The 21,907-nt window shown below is 34.8% G+C and overlaps 1 protein-coding gene across 1 annotated transcript; it reads left to right on the top strand.

Moving 5' to 3' along the window:
• The first annotated feature begins 215 nt into the window (after nt 1-215).
• Slitrk4 (SLIT and NTRK like family member 4) lies at nt 216-8,441 on the top strand. The gene has a single exon (XM_076918196.1). It carries the CDS (start codon nt 286-288, stop codon nt 2,797-2,799), a length of 2,514 nt encoding a protein of 837 aa, XP_076774311.1. The 5' UTR covers nt 216-285; the 3' UTR covers nt 2,800-8,441.
• The last annotated feature ends 13,466 nt before the right edge of the window (nt 8,442-21,907 follow it).

Below are 21,907 nucleotides of genomic sequence, written 5' to 3'. Positions count from 1 at the left end.
ATCTCCTTTCTTACTGTTTTTTGTATATTCTACACATGTATATTTTGCACAAATTACAAATGTAAAATGTGTGACATTTTGGGGTTATTTATTGTTCAGTGGAAAGCAAATCTGGCTATATTTAAAAATGCAGTGCTAGAGATGGTAGCCATGTGTTCACAATGGGATGATTTAAGCACAAATATTTTTTTTCAAGGAATGACCATTGAAAAACTGTTTTCTTTTTATTTTTTAGATTGTTTGTCTTTATTCAGAAGCATAGAGTTGTTTGCTGATTGCAAGAAGATGTTTCTTTGGCTCTTTCTGATTCTGTCAGCCCTGATTTCTTCGACAAATGCAGATTCTGACATATCTGTGGAAATTTGCAATGTGTGTTCCTGCGTGTCAGTAGAGAATGTGCTCTATGTCAACTGTGAGAAGGTTTCAGTCTACAGGCCAAACCAGCTGAAACCACCTTGGTCTAATTTTTATCATCTCAATTTCCAAAACAATTTTTTAAATATCCTCTATCCGAATACATTCGTGAATTTTTCTCATGCAGTATCTCTGCATCTGGGAAATAATAAGCTGCAGAATATTGAGGGAGGAGCCTTTCTCGGGCTCAGTGCATTAAAGCAGTTGCACTTGAACAACAATGAATTAAAGATTCTCCGAGCTGACACTTTCCTTGGCATAGAGAACTTGGAGTATCTCCAGGCTGACTACAATTTAATCAAGTATATTGAACGAGGAGCCTTCAATAAGCTCCACAAACTGAAAGTTCTAATTCTTAATGACAATCTGATTTCATTCCTTCCTGATAATATTTTTCGATTCGCATCTTTAACCCATCTGGATATACGAGGAAACAGAATCCAGAAACTTCCTTATATTGGAGTTCTAGAACACATTGGCCGGGTTGTTGAGTTGCAGCTGGAAGATAACCCGTGGAACTGTAGCTGTGATTTGTTGCCTCTAAAGGCTTGGCTGGAGAATATGCCATATAACATTTACATAGGCGAAGCTATTTGTGAAACTCCCAGTGACTTATATGGAAGGCTTTTAAAGGAAACCAACAAGCAAGAACTATGCCCCATGGGCACAGGTAGTGACTTTGACGTGCGCATTCTGCCTCCATCTCAACTGGAGAATGGTTTTACCACTCCCAATGGTCACACTACTCAAACAACCTTGCACAGATTAGTGACCAAACCACCCAAAACAACAAATCCTTCCAAAATCTCTGGAATTGTGGCAGGCAAAGCCCTCTCCAACAGAAATCTCAGTCAGATTGTGTCGTACCAAACAAGAGTGCCTCCTCTTACACCTTGCCCGGCACCTTGCTTTTGCAAAACACATCCTTCTGATTTGGGATTGAGTGTGAACTGCCAAGAGAAAAATATACAGTCCATGTCTGAATTGACACCAAAACCTTTAAATGCCAAGAAGTTGCATGTCAATGGTAATAACATCAAAGATGTGGACATTTCAGACTTCACTGAGTTTGAAGGACTGGATTTGCTCCATTTAGGCAGCAATCAGATTACGGTGATCAAAGGAGAAGTATTCCACAATCTTACCAATCTGCGCAGGCTTTATCTCAATGGCAATCAGATTGAAAGGCTGTATCCTGAAATATTTTCAGGACTTCACAACCTGCAGTATCTGTATTTGGAATACAACTTGATTAAGGAAATCTTAGCAGGCACCTTTGACTCCATGCCTAATTTGCAGCTACTGTACTTGAACAATAATCTCTTAAAGAGCCTGCCAGTTTACATCTTTTCTGGAGCACCCCTTGCTAGACTGAACCTGAGAAACAACAAATTCATGTACTTACCTGTCAGCGGAGTCCTTGATCAGTTGCAGTCGCTTACACAAATTGACTTGGAGGGCAACCCTTGGGACTGCACTTGTGACTTGGTAGCATTAAAGTTGTGGCTGGAGAAGTTAAATGATGGGATTGTTGTGAAAGAACTGAAATGTGAGACGCCTGTTCAGTTTGCCAACATTGAATTGAAGTCTCTCAAAAATGAAATCTTATGTCCTAAACTCTTAAACAAGCCATCTGCACCATTCACAAGCCCTGTGCCTGCAATTACGTTCACCACTCCACTGGGTCCTATTCGAAGTCCTCCTGGGGGCCCAGTGCCTCTATCTATTTTAATCTTAAGTATCCTGGTGGTCCTCATTTTAACTGTCTTTGTTGCATTTTGCCTTCTTGTTTTTGTGCTGAGACGCAACAAGAAACCCACAGTGAAGCACGAAGGTCTGGGGAATCCTGAGTGTGGCTCCGTGCAGCTGCAACTAAGGAAACATGACCACAAAACCAATAAAAAAGACGGACTGAGCGCAGAAGCATTCATTCCACAAACCATCGAACAGATGAGCAAAAGTCACACCTGTGGCCTGAAAGAGTCAGAAACTGGGTTCATGTTTTCAGATCCTCCGGGACAGAAGGTCATGATGAGAAATGCTGCTGACAAAGACAAAGATTTATTGCATGTGGATACCAGGAAGAGACTGAGCACGATTGATGAGCTGGATGAACTATTCCCTAGCAGAGATTCTAATGTGTTTATTCAGAATTTTCTTGAAAGCAAAAAGGAGTATAACAGCATTGGTGTCAGTGGCTTTGAGATTCGCTATCCTGAAAAACAACAAGATAAGAAGAACAAGAAGTCACTGATAGGTGGTAACCACAGTAAAATTGTCGTGGAACAAAGGAAGAGTGAGTATTTTGAACTGAAGGCAAAACTTCAGAGTTCCCCTGACTACCTACAGGTCCTTGAGGAGCAAACAGCTTTGAACAAGATATAGGTCATGTAATCTGACTTCATACAGAGGACATTATTTAATGATGAAAGTGCCTTTTGTTGACTTCTAACTTCCAAATACTATATTATCATTAGGCATAGAGGCAGGTGTTTCCAAGGGTATCTCATTAACTGTAGCTGTAAAGATGTGTCAAGTAGAAGAGAATTCCCTTAATAGATTTTACTACATAAAACCTATACTGTGGATTCCTGTGGGGATACTGCAAACTCTATTGCCAAAGGGATGCTTTATAAACATAATACACTGAATTTAACCTCAAGAGGCAAATCAGTTTTGTATCCTGATGCAAAACCTTCGTCTCTTTGTGCTTTGTAAAGCAAACTCAAGAAAACTGGTACCAGTGTTTGTACTTCAGCTGGGTTCTTCATCTTGCACGTAGATTAAGTTGGTGAAACTGGAATAACCCTTTTGATTTGTGGCATTGTAACAACTCTGTGTAAAGATTATCTGAAAAGTGTAAAAAAAAAAAAACCAAATAAGCATGCAAAGAAAGAACATTTGATAGTATTTGTAAATCGGTAAAATTTATGGCCTGCATCTTGAAATCACTGGATTTATAATGTTAAATTGTGCAAATACTTGTTTAAAATATACCATGCATTATATAATTATAAAATAAATTTGAACACTTTAAGTATTACCTGTCTATACATAAAAACCTAAAGGAGAAAAAAATCAATGTGAGTTACATAGCACTTGTGGTGATCTAGAGAAAAACATGATGTTTATCAGAATTAAACATGGCTCAAATTAAACTAGAGTTTGTTCTCAGTTATGTCAAATACCCACAATCCTTAAAGGTTGTCCAAAATTAGCAAGTGCTTACCGTGTGAGCGCACCCAAAGCTATTTTTGTAACATAATTCATATTTATGAAGTACTTTGTATACTAAATAGGAAAACATGTACTCCTTAATATGTATTTAATATGCTTGACTTATTCTCCTGATCACAGCAAATTTATCAGTAAGTATAAATTTAGAGAAGAAAAAGAAATATAAAAATGAAGCTGAAGCTAATGTGTACAGAAATATTTTGGACTGTGTGATCAGGTAAAATTTAAAAGCAGAAAAAAATACAAAAAAAATACAAAAAATAAAAAAACAGTTCTGTGCTATTCTTGTGAATTCAGCATATTATCTTCAGATTTGTTACCAACTGTGCATTTTAAAATAGGCTCCTTAGTTTTATAGTATTGTGTCTGGGGCAGTTGTTATTTGCCATCAATTGTCTTGCTTTTCGGGATTCTATGAGCTTAATTCAAATAGTTTTAATTACAATATTTAACAAATTAATAACTAAGGTTAATAGTATCTTGTATGCATCAGTATCCTGTTCTTTCATCATTCTATCAGATAATCTAGTAGAACTGTAAGCATCATGGTAATCATGGCTATCAAAGCCACCCTGTTAAATGCTTGCACCGGTCTCAGATGAATTCATGATCTATAACTACAACTGATATGCCCCTGTGTTTGCGTGAGTTGTTAAGTTCTAGATCAAAATTGGTCAAATGATTGAAGTATTTGATAATGGGTTGATATCTGAAGATGTTTAGGAGCTATGATTAGAAAATCAATATTCAGAAAGTCATTGTCTTCTTGGCCAGCCATATATATCTCTCTCTCTTTTCTTTCTCTCTTTCCCTCTGTCTCTGTCTCTCTATGTCTCTTCTGTCTTTCTCTCTCTCTCTCTCTCTCTCTCTCTCTCTCTCTCTCTCTCTCTCTCTGTCTCTCTCTCTCTCTCTCTCTCTCTCTCTCTCTCTCTCTCTCTCTCTCTCTGTCTCTCTGTGTGTGTGTGTGTGTGTGCTGTGATGTAATGAATTACTGTATTATTCAGTAAGGTAGCCAAGAAGGAATACAGATATTATTCATGAATTTCAAGTGGCAGATGTTTTGGTGTACCTTCCAAAAGGATATTGCAGTTTAAGTTGTAACAGCAATCCCTTTATTAAATACTAATTTCAAGATTTTATGTGTTTGTTCTAACTTTTTAAAAGAAAAACTGGACATTATTACAGGAGTGTGTATATGTGTGTGTGTATGTGTGTACAAGCATGTGTGTTTGAGTGTATTCACAAGTATAGATAATTTGGAGATTTTTTTAGATAGCAAATAAAAGTCTCCCTATGTATGTGCTGGTGCTCTTAAAACTTTAATGTGTAATTTTCAGTTTCATGACAATGTCTGTAAAAACTTTATATGAATATAAATACATCCAAACAAATAATTGCTTTCTGATCTTGAAAGAAAAGAATTATATTCAAATGCTAATTTTCATCTGCAGTTTCATAAGGACATTTAATATGCCATTACCATGCATGCATGCATCCATGGATTAAAGGGCTCCTAATGCACACTGACAGGATGAAGACGCAATGTCTTCTAACAAAGTGATTTTGTTTATACCATCAATAATGTGTGGATTCAGAAATCTTAAATGGACACTTATAGGAGGAACCAGAAAGCTCCATGCATTAGCTGTGGCTAATAGGTCATTGCGTTGTTGCATTGTTATTCGGTATGGTGGTGTTTGGAAGATGCTTCAAGGTTCCCACAAATTGTCAATCCTAAGAGTACCTGCCATCTCAAAGCTTGCTGTAGTATATTGGCTATCTCACACTCTTCTGCTGAAAGCTATTAATATTCAAAATATTTTTAAGAAAAAAAGTAATTTAATTGTATGTGGTTATTTGGAGGTTCTAATTGTAAATGGAAGTAACAAATCCTTGGTTAAGGCTAGTGTACTTTCCTTAACTAAAGTCATTGTGCCTACATTATACTGTGTATGCTAATTTGCACCTGTCTCTCATTAGTTCTTGTATCTTTTATGATACTGTAGTTAGGTATAAATTCTGAGTTGAGTACAAGAGCAGTTAAAATACTGAATCTACATTTTGTTGGCTTCAACTATAATCTTGATGTTAGTTTAACCCCTTGAGGTATGTAAATGGTAAAAGATTTTTTAGTGAGTTTGATTCAAATCTTAAAAGCCAAGAAGCGATCATTTCCAATGTGGTATGACACATCGTGGCCTTCTTGGCATGATATTCTTGTGTATGGACTGTGTTAGTACAGTTGCAGAGAAAACTAGATCTTATGAAATCAGTGAAGGGGTGAAATAATATATTGTGTCTGTGAAATATAAACCAAGTTTTAAATTATTTTTTTATGAAATCAATAAAAATGATTCAATTCCTTAAAAGTAAATCTTTGTGTAATTTTATGAGAAAGCAGCTATTAAAGTACAGTGATTCAAATATATAAGGCAATTTATATCCTATAGTTAATTTTCCATGCTAAATGACAGTATCAACAAATATATTAATTAGGATGTTATTAAAGACCATTATCATTTGTTGCTTTACACAAACATTTAGTTTTGTACGCCATAAGGATGCATAAATGCTAAAGGTCATGGCCTAGTGAGTAATGTCATAGGTATTTTAGAAATTCAGAGTCAATCTTAGAAATGTTTGGCGATAATGTTAATCTACAATATCATTTGCATGACTATTACATGGAGAGTATATGAAATGAGCACAGTGAGATTGGTTTTTTTTTTTTTTTTTCATTTTTTGTTATTGTTGCATCCAAAGAGTTAGGGAGAAAATATAATAAGAATGTATTTATAGTTGCTATTTTGAAATAAAGTGGAGAATATGTATTATATTGTTTTTACCCTGATTTGATTATTTCTATTTTAGATGAATTCATTTTAAAAATCAAGTAATGCTATAAAATATAATGTAAATCACAGCAAAGAACGGTTCTAATGAGTTTTGTTTGTGTTGAATTACAACAAGAAATTAGAATTCATTGAATGCCATTTTTTGGAAGTATTAATAAAATTGTTTGGTACAATGTTATTTCTGAAGCAGCATTTTGTTAAGTATATTTATCTTTTCATTGTTTTTCAGAAAAAATAATACAGTAACCAAACTGATTATATCACTCAAATTTGAGGGTAACATATATAGCTTTATAATACTGTTTACACTCAACTCAATTGTTAAGCCTCTGTTAAAAGATGTTTTCTTTACAAACTTAGTTGCAATATGTACTGCTTTGTACTAGCAATCCCTTAGAGAACAGTTGTCAGACCCTGTCAAAAATCAATATATTTTGATCCTTTTACATTCTCACTCACTATTTGGAATGTAACATAACTTTAAATTAGCAAATACTACTATTTCATCTGGAATATCAACTCAAATACTTTTAGAGAAACTTCATAAGTTTTACATCCTATAGCAAGCTTGACTGATTTCAATTTACCATGGTAAATGGTTATTTTTAACATAGTTTCTTTTAAAGTAACCAAAAATATCAGTCAATCACTTGATGCATTTGCTGTGGTTGAAAAAAAAAATGTGAACCAACTGTATTATAGTGAAATTGAGAACAGAAAAAATATATCAAAAGGCTGCATTTACCATAAAGTAGTTTTAAATCATGTATCATTAAGCTACATGAAGCAAACAAAGTACACAGAAGTATAAATTAAGATTTCTATGGCTTTACAACTAGACATAAATTGTGCTGAAAGTTGGCACACTATAGATAGCAGGCACAAGGCATTTTTTCTCAGTCACACTATTATGTAAAAAAAATGGCACCAAATCAAAGACCATGCTCATGTTCTATGTTCATGCAATGCAATTATTTATTAATCAAATGAACTGACCAACACTATTGGTGGAATCACTTACTAGTAATAGTTATAATTTAGTTGATGATTTTTATCTCTCAACTGCAGATTTCTAGGAGATCTGTCTTTTGTGAAATTAAAACCAAATTGGAGGTCAAGTGAACCTAAGTAACTTATTTTCTATTTAGAAAAACTGACTCTCGTATAAAATTTAATTAAATTTTATTGTATTGCTTTCTTTACTCTATTTAGTCTCCAGTGATTTATAGGATAGAATTAAAGAATGACAATTTTAAAAAAGTGGTTTTACTATCTCTTCTGTGAAATATTATGATTTTTTAAAATTTTATAAAATTTAATTTTTAATTTGTTGTTCTTATACCTACACAGGGGAAATACATTGAAGCTCTGAGGCAATTGAATACTGCCCCATATAATATGTGACTGGGAATATAAAAGATTGGAACTTAAAATTGCTTGATAACTACAAGTTAGATTGACAATAGAATCCAGAACCAAGAGAGAACTACTCAGTCTTTCCATATAGTTTACTTTTGTATATATTGCCTGAATATAACATAGATTCTAGCCCTTCTAACATTATAATAGAAAAGACAAATTGTTTTAAAAATTTACAAATGAAGTCTTTAGAGAGCAAATGGGAATATACAATGAACCAATTTCTTTTACTTTTAAATTGGAAAGCAGAGAGACGAGGCAGTCTTTCTCCCAGTTGGTAATCCACAAATAGTAGTTCATGTCAGATGCTGTTGATAAACATCAAAGGAAGCCATGTTGTCTAATGGATAGTAGTTATGGCAATGTTTGAGAATCATATTAAGCTCTGTTCTCCCTATGAAAAATTGCAATGTATATTTCCATCATTGTTTTATGTAAACTGAATCATTGTACTAAAATTCTGGAGTTGGTATGGAGTAACTTTAATGCTGTTTTCATGAATAAAAGTCTTTTCTTATAGGTCATATGTGTAGCCATTCAGTGTTTTTGTTATTCTGATATTAACCAAGCTCAAGAGCAAAGAGAACTTTAAATAATTTGCTATTTACTTGGTACTGTTTTCCCATTAGTTTATATAATTAGAGAACTTATGTCTCTACACATGCATAAAGAGTAATACATTGGATGATACACAAATATAGATATCTCACTGAAAAACATTGAAATGTTCTGACTCATCTAAAGTTTACAAACTAAGTAGCTATTTCATCTCTAGATAATTATTTTGTTTTCACTTTATATTGAACCATAATCACTGTGTTGTACATAGTAGTCATTGACTGACCTTATCCCCTGAATCCCTTGGATTTCAGGATTTCCTTTTGATTTTCCTAATTTTTAAAATTTTTTCATTTGGCTCCTCATTGGGTGTGCTTACTAAATGACTGGTGTCATGTGTTATTCACAGAACACCAGCTATGGTGTCAATCAAGGACATCTGCTATACAACCTTGTGTAAACATGCTCAGAGAATGATGTAGGGTACCTATATATAAAATAAGAAATCCAAGGGAGATGTTTATAATTAAAAATTACTGGAACATGTAAATCTATTTTTTTTAAAAAAGGACCATTTAGTAGAAACTGACAAATAGAGGTTAGATAGGACAATGAGATCAAAAGAGTATTCAAAGAAACAAATATCGGACCTCAAAGTTTAATTGCTGAACAATCTTTATCTTAAAAATATATTGTGTTGTTGACTCATTTTTTAAACTTTAACTATGATTTTTCTTTTAAATTAACATGAAATTCTAGGAGTCCCTATACAATCATCATAATTATGTATTTTTCTGATAAATTGGTCTAATAAAACATCTAATTACTTTTGATATTCTTCAGATGATAACTTTTGTTGAGTAACGTTATGGATTGATGTTGAAGACTTCTGAATTGTAATTATCTGTTAAAATAATGACAAGCAATATTTTTAAGAGTACTAGGCAAAACATACATATCATAGTAGAGTATTTTAGGAAATAAAATAGATCATTATAAGCATTTGGGTTTCAATGTCATATTAAACTCTTGCTAGGTCTTCTGGTTTGTTTTCAGAAATTTTACTTCAGTAGAATATATTACATGCCTATTTCAGAAGCCATTTCCTGCAAGAAGCCCCAGGAAGTCATGTATCTGCCATGGATCCCTTTGCTCCGTAGCAGGATATGCCATCTTTGCCAAGTTCTTGCTGCTGAAAATTATTCTCTTCTGGTGTTATGAACAGCCAGTACTATCTATGGCACAGGCTAGCTTAGGGAGATTCCTTTTAGTTTGCTTGTTTTCTAGTGACAATGCACATACAAACTATAGGATTTAGAGGCCAATATTCACCAGCATATGATTATGATATGTCAGAGCATTTTGGTTTTGTGTATTTTCCACATTGCCTCTTTGTTTTGGTTCATCAGTTATATTCCAGCCCACAGGAACTGCTTGTTATTTTACTCTGTATTATTCTTCAAAGTGGAAACTACTCTCTACTCTGGAAACTCAAAATTTATAGAAAGAATCATCACATTGTATTACCAGTTTCCTTCTGGAAGTTCTAGAAATACAAAAAATTTAATGCAGTGAGTCTTGTTGACATGAAAATGATTATAAGAAACCAGACTGAGTTATCAGTAGAAAAGTCAACTTTTGGAACATTTTTCTCTTGTTTTATACTTTTTTTGCAATGTGATTAGAGCTCAGTAGTTTAGGTTGTAAACCAGAATCTAGGGAATTATTTCTTACTCTGTAGCCCTTATTCTAACTACAGAAGAGCGCTATTGCTGACAGTGGTAGAGTTGCTCAAGGGTTAGCACAAACATGGTTATTATTTTCTCCTTACATTCAGTACTTCAGAAAATATTCATTTTTTTAAAGATTTGGTACAGCTCCTGAAATGCTGCTGCGTCAATTCCAACCGTGAAAATTCACTAAGCCTTATTTTCAGTATGTAAGTAAGGAGTTATGCAGAAATGTGTATTGGAAACTGGATAAAGCCATCGGGATTAAGAAGTCAACTAGTGTATCCTTAAGGAAAACAGGCTTTAAGAAAATCAAATAGAAGCATTTAATTAAAATTACATCTGGGTCCACCAATCCCCCTTTGAACTTGTCAATTTTTTTCCTAAGCTACATTGTGGGTATTATAAGAAAGTAAAGCTTAGTCTAGAGCCAACATTTCCACTCTCTGTTTACTCATTCCAGATGCCTACTCTCCATCACAAAGCAGACTATGCTTGCAGACTTGATCATTTAATCCTAGATGCATATATGATTTCAGGCAGTCAGTTTAATAGATATTTGTCAAAAAAGCTTAGCATTTTACGTAAATCATACTATACCCAGAAAAAACTACACTAAATGGTCTTTTGACCAGCATACTCTTTATCAGAATTAGGGTAGACCAAACAAGTGGTGCTGAATAAACATTTTCCCTGTTTAAGGACTATCAAAGGAAGATAGAGTATATGTGCTCAGTAATGTTCTAAATCAGATGACCTTGTTCCTACCATTTTAAGAAAGGTTTGAGAGGGAGCATGAGTTACTCAAGGTCACATAACCTATCATTGCCACCATGGACCAAGATCTCCTGACACATAGCTTAATGATGCTTACATTGTACTGTTCTGTTTTCTCTGTAACTGCCATAGAGGCTATGAGAATCTTGAAACCTAACTATAATTTTCACAAAGTTCCACGGCAACTTATAACTAGAAAGAACCAGGTATAATACCTGAACTTCTTTATCTTCGGTGTCCAATGCGAGAATGATCCAGAAAATGAAAGCAAAAGTTATTCAAAGGCAATTATTCAAATATAGGCTTACACTAGATGATCTTTGAGGATATTCCACATAGAGGGTAAGAAGATTCTACGCTATGCACTGATACAACTCACATCAAAATTATCAACCAAAATTTTCCCTGAACATTCAAAACCTTGATCTATTGAAGTTTATTAGTTAAACACTATATTCTATGCACTGGGATTACAAAATAAATATAACCATCAAATACTATTTATATATTAAACATCATGTTAGATGAGAAATACAATAAGCCCTCTAATTGTCAATACTTTTGTATTGAGTATCAGCATTTTACAAAGGCAAAACAGCTTGCTCTGTCTATTGCACTAGAGATGCCATTATAGTACCAACCATATGGCATGTGATGGTATTTATCCTTTCAATTAAAAATTTCAATTTTTCACTGTACTTTGGGCTGGTAAATGAAACACGAGGGTCTGTATCATTGGATCCTCTTCAGTAATTGCAGTTAGGCCATTTGTTTTTAAATTTATAATTTATTAGATACAATTATTCCAGAGAATCATAATTATTAGAGTTGAAGCTGTAGATCAACAGAAAATATTAAGAATACGTGACAATTATCTTAACTATAAATATGTCATTCCCATTAATATCAATTGAAACTTCATTCTACTGAGAAAGTTGTCTTTAAAAGAAGAGGAAAAGAAAAACTATTTCTTCAGATTTCAAGGGTTTTGATTCTTCAGTCTTTCTAAGTTTTAGAAGATTTTAGAGTATTTTGTGATGGCTGTAAATTCAATTATGATTTTATTCTAGTTCAATACTATTAATGAGAAGCCATCAAATGTGACTACTCCATAGTTCCTGGGCCTTTAAATTACAAAAAAAACCCTATTCCTTCAGGTACTGATAACTCATTTAGAACTAGCAGCTTTATACTTTGATTTCCAGTTTAACTTCTAAATAGTCACAGTGTTAAACAAATAAATAATTTCTGCCTAATCACTTTTGCATTAAACTTAAAAAAATAAACAAATAAAAACACTTCTTTTGATTGAGCACTAGCGTGTTTAAATGTTGGTGCGAGTGGGATGTACTCACGTGAGACCTCTGTTTTTTTTACACTGCATGTAACCTTGATGCTTCTACCACTTTTTGTACTCAAAGTCCCACCATGCTTCACTCAAGCACCTTCTTGGTCATCATGTACTCCCACTCCCATTAAAGCTTTTTCTGTTTCCAGTTGTTTTTCATTTGATACTGTGTTTTCTTAATTCACAGTCAGATGCCAGATTCACAATGATTTTTAAGAGAAGATAACACCAAGAAATAGGAAACAAGACTATGTTAGTGGAGCAGATGATAACATTTCAAGCTAGTCAACATGACAAACTAAGCCTCCCTTAGTATCCTTTAACGTTATCCTGTATCAAACTGCTACAGCTTGGATCAGTGGTGAGTGACATGGACTTACGCCAATTCTCAAGCTCACTTTCATGCCAGATTCTTTTAAGGACTTCTCTTTAATCTCATGTTATTCAGTATCACACTGGAGCAAAGGAGTGGGCTTGGCCAGCTCATTGACATGCAACTTAAAATCCTGAAAAGTTCATATTACTTATTGAAGACCAGAGTTAGAGAGGGTCTATGATGCTAAGGAAACAATCTGAGCTAAGGTGAGGAAATCAGAAGCTACATCAGGATTAGTAGACATTTCTGCAAAGTAACAGAGAGCAAATACTGATTTCAGCACCTGTATGATCTCTATTACAAGTAACTTACTATGCTTTTGTAGGACAAAATTAGAAGCAGGAAATAAGCAATCCTACTTATGTAGCTGTGTTTCTGTTAAAATATTTATTGACAATAATAAAACAGTGAACAGATTTGGCCTCTAGGCCAAGGGACTGAATGCCCAGCTGCTCAAGGGCCTAGAAAGAGTGGAACTTTGCTGTACATTAAGAAGTCAATGAAATTTTTCAATAGCATTGGCATCATAAATCTGGTTACAGACAAGCTAATGCCTGGTATATGGAAGCTCAAGTAAAAGGAGTGAGGAGCAGAGTTTCAATGAAGAAAACAGTAATTCACTCTGTGGACCAAGCTACCCTGGAGCTCATGGAATCCACCTTCCTCTTTCTTGTGAGTGAGTGCTGGGACACAAGTCATTCACCATTCTGACCAGCTATCACTTACATAGACTCTGCAGTACTAGTCAGTTGAGGGTCAAGGGTGACTTTGCATTCTTAAGTTTCTAAAAATGCTTTCCATTGAGATATTTAAAAGAAAGGTTTAATAGAATGGAAAAATAGGATCAGAATGTAATGACTATAGCTGGAAGATTTGTTCTTTACTGACTTCTTAACTTCTCATCTGTGTTTCTTCGGCATCCAAATCCCCACGCTCAGAGCTCCTTCCCAAAATCCTTTTGTGTAATGCTCAGGAATACACATTTTAAGGTTTTCTTGGTTGTCTGTTATTATTTATTTTCAACTATGAGAATTCATGATGTTTGGAAAACTTGGATATATGTTTGTATGTCTATTATATGTATGTGTGCATGTGTATATGAATGTGTATGTGAATGTGTATATGTATATATGTATCAAGACAGCTAAAGGGGAAAAACAAGGGGCTATAGAGTCCAGGAAGCAAAGGAAAAACTGACATTTATATAACACCATTTCCAACTGCGTTTAGTGTTGTTAAAAGAGAGCAGTGCTATCTAGCCAGACATTTATGGCATCACAACTTATGTAATTCATTATAAGATAGAATCAAAAGCAGCTCTAAGACAATATGTCCCACAAAAGAGAAAAGTTTCCAAACAAAATTGCAAAGATAAGGGATAGACTGAGAAATAATAAGCAAAAACCAGGTCCCAAATACTGGGCAAAGCAAGAGCAAAAGAAAAGTGCAGACAAAATATTAGAATTCTTCAGGGAATCATGGAATCATCAGATCCAGCAGCAATAGTGTTATGCAAAGAGGAATAAGTGAAAGGGAACCTGTAGATTAGGTACCTCAAAGCACCAGAAGTGAGCTTTAGGAAAACCTTACCAAAACCCAGCACCTTTTGAAGCATTCTGTACTGTGTTGGCTTATACCACCAAGGACACATGACGGACAAAGATTTTGAGCTTCTGTTGTTTGCCAAAAGTATTGAATTTCAATAAATTTAGTGAGAAAGAACTGCTCCCATTCTTTTTCTCCAACATCTCCTTAATAGAATATGTTATTTAAATGAAGGATAACATACATTCATTCCATGCCTGCAACTGAAGGATGCAGAAGCATTAGAGCAAATGTGTGACAACATAGAAGTCCAAATCTTAGGAGAATGAAAATATGTTTAAAAAAACTGGATAGCTAGAATGCTGTATTCTCTGTTCTGGATAATCAATGCACTGTACCACTAAAATCAGATGTTTATGTGTAAATGGAAGAAAAGCTTCATAGTAGAGGTCCACTGTGATCTGACATTTGAAGGAGATAAATAGGGGTGTCTTATTTGCTTCCTAATTCTGGTACCTAAAGCCACCTATAGAGGATTACAGATTATCATGAAGGAAAGACAGAGAAGAAATACAAAGCAGGAACCTGGGGGCAAGAACTGAAGAGAAGCTATGGAGAAACATTGCTTACTGTCTTGATCCTCAAGGCTTATTCAGTTAGTTACCTTTCTCACATAGCAGGACATCAGTTGTTCAGGGGTGCCAGAGACTTCAGTAGGCTTGATCCACCAAACTCAATCAAGAAACCCCCTCACAGGCTTGCATATAGGCCAATAGGTTGGACCCACTCTCTCAATTGAGGTTCTCTCCTCCCAGATAATTCTAGTTTGTGTCAGGTGACAAAATGAACCCCTAGCAGAAGAAGATAGAGAAATTAACCTATAGCCAACAGTTAATAAGAAAACAGAGAAAGGTATATGGGCACAGTATTTTCAGGGAAATGAGTAGCTCAGTATGGCCTGAGCATTTACTCCTTGAGTCAGAACCACTCTACTTGCTTGTTATATCCATCTGGATATCTTACAAGAAACTCAAGCTCAAAGATGCTTTAGCATTCTCCTGCTTTAGCATTCTCCCTGCACACAAATGATTTTTTTACTCAGTGGACTCTAGTAGGCCAGTTTATCAGCTGTATGGATACTATAACTGGAACTCAGGTTATAATCACAAGTCCCCTGCTTGTCCTTCATCAAGAAGATATAGATATCTTCCCCCGTGGTCTGCTTTCTACCACATTGACTGTATGCTGGACTGAGATTTAACTCTTTTTAAAGTCACCCTGATGTTCTCCTTCTTCTTCTGACATAGTCTACCATTAATTTTCCATACTACATCAGATACTGCACTCGTCTTTAGCTTCAAGCTTTACTGAAGCCCCTCCAATGGTTTCCAGTTGCCTTTAGGATAAATTTAAAATTCATAAAGAAATACTTTAATTTGTCAAATGTTTATTGCCTGCCTCCATTTGAAGCAGCTATTGTTATTTTCACTCATCTTTCATTTTTTGATGTTTCCATGGTTGTTTTTAATTGTATATACTTAAGTGGTACATGACAGCCTCTCCATGTCATCTACCATTTAAAAAAATGCTACAGTGAACAGAAACTTGTCTCTGTATGTCTTAAATTTATTTCCTTTGATTGTATATCCAGCAGAGAAATTGCTTGGTCATGTGATTAGTTCTATTTTTCATGTTTTTGTTGATGCTTCACACTGTTTCCCATAGCAGCTGTGCCAGCTTACATTCCTACTACATTGTATGAGGGTTTTCTTTTTCCTGTCACTTTGCTTAATGTCGCTCTTGCTTTCATAATCTCATTGTAGTTTTAATTTTTTTTCTCCAGATGATGAGTTATATTAAACATTTTTCTTATCATCATTGGGCATTCTTATGTTCAGTTCGAACTTTTCACACTTTTTTCACACTTTTGTTCATTTTTCACACTTTTGCTCATTTTAAACCAGGTTATTTGCTATGGATTTTATGAGTTCTTTATTGCTTTTGATATTGTTCCTTTATCAGAAAAGTTATTTACAAATACTTCTCCCAATTTTTCAAATAATTTTTCATTGTACTTTTGAGATATAGAAGAATTGTAGTTTCATGTATTCACACTTGTATATCTAAGCATTATCTAAGGTTCATTATTAACAAGTTTTCTACAAACTTTATTTTGTAGACACCACAATAGTCTCCAATTTATATATTCAGAAATGACTAACAGGGACAGAGAAAAGGCATTTCAGTTGGGAAAGTGCTCCCATTACAAGCATGAGGTTGTCAATCTTCAGAACCTACATTAAAGAGCCATGTATGTTGACACATGCTTGTCACATTTCAGAACTGAGGCATCAGAGACAGGCAGATCTCTGGATCTCACTGTTCAGCCAACTTATCTGACTAGTAAATAGTAACCCAAGTTTCAGTGAGAGACCTTGTCTCAGAAAAGACAAAGAAACAAAATAAAAAGCAAGGTGGGTAGATCCAGATGAACAAAAGTCAAGGTACACACTTATATACACCTGCATACGTTCATACATATAGTTGGTATGTGAATGGTATGCATTCCCATACCAAAAGAAGGGAAATACAAGGATCAAAATGGAGAAAGAGAGTTGTGAACATGTTAACCCAACTATGACTTATCAATGACAGTTGAAATGCTAAGCGGCCATTCTAATTTTGCTACCCACATCTTGGCCTCCCATCTTTAGGCCACAATTCTTTCTTGCAATTGATGCCATTTCTCTTTTAATATTTTGCATAATCTACTGAAATAAATATCTGGAACTGAATTCAAGTGCTATTTTCTTCTACACTTAAACTTTTTAATTCAGTAGTTATAATCTATTTCCTCAAAATCTGTTCCTTTCTGTCACATTGTGTTATTTTGTCATATTATGTTCCTGTTTCACTACAACTTCACCCAAGACACTGTTCTTATCCTTCCCTGTTGTGCCATACACTCACTCTGTTTGTACTTATTACACCTAATCTGGTACTGAGTAACCAAGTGTTTATTGAATCAATAAATATGGTAATGGCTACATCAGCAGACAAAGTTTGGAGGAGGGTGAGAAAGCTTTGGATGACATGCTAAGTTTGTTTGAATTTTGTTCTGAAAATAATACAAGATCATTAATGATTTGTGAATAGATATGATCTAAGCTTTATATTTTAGGATGACGAATCTGATACTCTGTGATGATTAAATAAACATTGGATAGGGTGACATTTCTAAGATAATTAGAAAATTAGAGTGCCAGTAAATATTTACACCCTGAAAAAATGCTGTCAAACTCAGAAGTCTATATCCTAATTCAAATTGTTTGGGCTATGGATCTCTTAGTCAATTAGAGTGGTTCTGCTTCTGAGTGTAGGTTAATAGTGTAGGCATATATCTTTCTTCATTTTGTGTTTCTTATTCTTCTCTACCCACCTAGCAACACAAGATAGGCTACTTTTCTAGAATGAAAGTACAAGAGGACAATCTCAAATACTGTAATACATAGCAAGCTTCTGATGCATCCGACATTTGACCAAAGCAGGTACAGAAGCAATTCTAGCATCAATAAGACACAGAAAATATTGCTGTCATATAAGATAAAAAGATTACATTAATAACAATGTAATCTGCCACGGCTCTTGTTACTAATAATAGTATTATATCGCTGAGGTCTGGCAGAATGGAATAAAAGCTTGAGAAGCATTACTCCAAATGATAAATGATATGAGATTAGAAATGAGAGAATGAAACAACACAAAGGAAAGCAAGTGATCAGATTCACAGTAAGAAGAAAGAAGATTCAGTGGTGACCTGAAGTGTTAGAGGCAAAGCAAGAAATAACACAGAAATGGTTTGATAAAAATAAAGTCGGACGAGAAGGAATTCACTCATTTAAGATCTTTAGATGATGTGCCTGTCCTTTACACACAGGCATGGATAACATGTGGTCCCTACCCACATTAGTCTTACAATCCAGTAAACATAAGGCTTGTGTATATATGGACATATGTAGAAACAAGCATTACACACACACACACACACACAGGCACACACAGGCACGCACACAAAACCTTCCAAGAGCTTAAGACTTCCTATAACAATACTACCAAAATACTGTCATACAGAAAACGATAATAATGATCACAGACTCACAGGCCTGTTCTAAAGATTTAGGATATGAGGCAAATTTAGACAGATGGCAGTAAGGTCGTAAAAGCAGCACAGACAAAACACACATTTAAGAGAATCAGGAATGCACATGAGATACAGTGTATGAAAGGTTACTAAAAAAGTGTGCTGGGTGGGTACTCTTCAAGTCTATTTGATAGAAAGAGACACAAAGTCAATCTGAATTAATTTAGAAAAAAAAGAAACTGCTTAAAAATATTCTAACAACCCACTAAAAGTCATTTAAGAGGCAGGGGGAAAATTGTATATAGTGTACCTACACAGCCACAACACAACTACTGCAACAGAATGGACACTACCAAGAGCTCTCCAGCTTAATATCTCCACTTTCCATTTTCTTCTGATGCTTTCCTATTAAAGCCGTCTATGCACAAAATGTTATTCATTTTCTCTACAATACAGATCAAGAATCTTCTTACTTTCCACCAGTCAGTAGCTATCACCTCCATGTACAATGTCATTACATCTAAATTATAAAATTTATAAAGTTTTGAATGCTAATGTGATGTACCCTAACTAGATCCCCAATAACTAGATCAACTCTTGGCAAAAATTAAAGTCTTAATTATTTTGCAGAGTGAATACAACTGTAAACTGACATCATATTCACATGGCACAGAAAGAACATACATATGTAGATGAAGGTCTTAGTGGAAGAGACAGAAAAAACTATAGTAAATAGTGTAGTTCTGCAGTTTAAAGATTGATTATATGAGGTCCTACACTAGTATGATTTTTTTCTCTGTGTTTCTTGTCATTAATCCCAGTTAATGGGACTCACCTCTATATGCTCTGCCATCTCTCATCTATAAATTTATACATTCAGATACATTCTTAATTGCTTATGCATGTGTATCTGCCAGTTATGACCTGCTCATGATGTTAATTTTGCTCCTGGACAAAAATGAGTTTAACAAACATTTCACCCTTGTCTGCCATGAAATGGTGCTTGACACAGGAAAAAATATGAGAACGTTTCCCTGAGGTATACACGACTCAGACTCAGACCTTTTGAATTGCAATCTTTTGCCCATGAGCGATTAGCTAAAATATTTGTTCCCACTGACAAATCAAAGCACAATGTAAACAGCTTTCATCAGTCTTCTCTTCTTTTCTGAGATCTTGACCACTGACCTGCCTTCAGCCTTCCTTGTGGGCTGCTTTCCAAAGTTGACTGGCTTCAAGGCAATGCAGTCTCAGATCTTCTGTCTAACCAGTCACGCTGTTTCTTTCACTTTCTGATATCCACTTTTCTAACCACTTTATTCTTCCCCTTCCCCTGATCATTGAGCTATTTGAAGACTTCATATTAATCCTTTTCCTTATTGCAATAGGACATCCCCTATTCGACTTATCTTCTTAAGTTCAGATTCCTTTTTTCATCCACATTTGTTAATTCATTTTTATTTTTCTTAAGAAAAGGACCACACATGGATCATTTCTGGATATTCAGTGCCAGCACTAGGCTTGCCATTGTAGATACTGCTGTTGTATTCATTGAATGAACACACAAAAGGAAATGAATATTGTGTGCCAGCTATATTTGATTAGAGATGTAAAGGCTTCTTCTCCTTCAATGATACCATACTTCTTACAGTTCACTGTAGTGATGCTTCTCTAAGACTGAAGTTTTAAATTGTTTAGGCAAAAGTCTCACATCACAATACCAGAGAAGACGTCTGTCATACATTGGCCTGCATTTCTGTTTATTCCTTCTTGATTTAAATTAGGGAGGACTGAAGTCAAAGTGTTTTTTTAGTCAATTACCAAGTTTGTATCTCCTTTGAGCTCAGCAAGAGCCTCAAGGGAATGTAGGGGTTATTGTTTTTAAAACCTTGAAACCCAAGCTAGCTAGAGTAATTCCTACTTCTATCAGTATGTGTATGCTGCTAAGCTCAAATGAAACTTTTGCTACAGGAATTTGTGCTGTTCTGATTCATTGCCTGCATGTCAGTGTTGAAGGAATTAAGCAGTGCAGATTTTAAGAAGTTTTAACCAAGAGAAATTCCTTTCACTTGCCTAGCTATTTCAACATGGAAACCTTATGTTCTCCAGTTTGATCTAGAGTCTGATTTCAAGGCTCAGAGAGAATGATCTTTCACTTTTCTTTGCTCTTTTCATCATTGCCTCTTTCTCTGTAAGAAAATGTCTGGTTTTATTTTCTTTATTGTAAAATGTCTGTTACGTGCTGTTTGAAGAAAGGGAGGCTTGGTGAGCTCACCCCTTTCTGACAACAGTGCTAATATTTGGAGGTTGGCTTCTGTTTCCTCTCAGAGGCAAAGCAGGTAGGTTGAGTGATATTTTCAGTTGTACATGGGTCTCAAAAGATACAGCATTGTGGATCAAATATCCAAATAACAGAGATAGTGAGATCTCTCTAACTATAGGCTGTGTGTCCCACACCACTCAGTTCATAGTAAAACTGATGCTCTACTTTCATGATTAAGTCCTTGTGTCTACCCCTTCCCAGAGGGCTTCTGTTGACAGATATGAAGGCAGCAATTCTCCATGGAAAACAGATTTTTTGGGAGGGCAGGGAAGCATAAGCAATGCCCCAATTTCCTACAACAAAGAAGAGAAAGACAAAAATGTAGTTTCCAATGCAGAGTGGTACTTAATCAGATTGGATTAGGCCTTAGCTTAAAGGGACAAATGAGAAGAAGCCCATGAACTATTAGTTGAAGCAAGATGCAGTTTCATACCTCCGAAGGAGAGAGTGTAAAAATAATGCTATGAGCTATTTCAGTGAACTTAGAAAGAGCTACACAATTTTCAAAATTGTTAATAAAATATTGTACCATTTGTCATGCCATAGCCAGTAAAGATTCTTTCCTTCTATTCCTTACATATTTGGAATTATTTGTCACTATGGTGAGACTAAAAATTATTTTATAGTCATTCTGTTCTTCGTGGCAGCTCTGAATAAGGCAATTGAATTGAGTTTTTAAAGCCATAAGAAACTTAGATATTATGAGCATTTTAAAGCTACTCTACATAGCAAAAACATTGAGACATTTCATAAACCACAAATAAACAGAGTTCTTCAAAAAATGGGTGAAAATTAATTTGCCATCAGAACTGATGGCACATGCCTTGCTCTCACAGAATTCAGGAAGCAGACACAAGCACATGTTTCTGAGTTCTAGGTCAGTCTGGTCTGTATAGAGAGCTCCATGCAAGAAAGGGTAACATAGTATGACCTTTACTCAAAAAAGGTAATAATTTGTCAAAAGATTTTGGCTATGAACAACTTTAATTAGACAAATTCAATGTACTTATTGAGTTTAATGTTAGAAAAAATCATATTTTGTGCTATTTTATTAAAAGTGTTAAATAGCTTTTCCTCCTCTACTATTCTTCTGCCCTCAATTTTCATACACATCCACTAAAAGAGACTGTGGACTTCTCCTGTGGTAACTACTGTGTTCGGATACTGTTGCTTGCTTGTTTTTT

Source organism: Arvicanthis niloticus, chromosome X, assembly GCF_011762505.2.
Source record: "Arvicanthis niloticus isolate mArvNil1 chromosome X, mArvNil1.pat.X, whole genome shotgun sequence".
NCBI lineage: Eukaryota > Metazoa > Chordata > Mammalia > Rodentia > Muridae > Arvicanthis > Arvicanthis niloticus.
Note: the sequence above shows the minus strand (reverse complement) of the source record. Positions and strands in the feature narration are given on the sequence as shown.

Excerpts from the sequence above, each read along its gene's own strand:
- Slitrk4 (XM_076918196.1), top strand. The coding sequence starts at position 286 with ATGTTTCTTTGGCTCTTTCTGATTCTGTCAGCCCTGATTTCTTCGACA.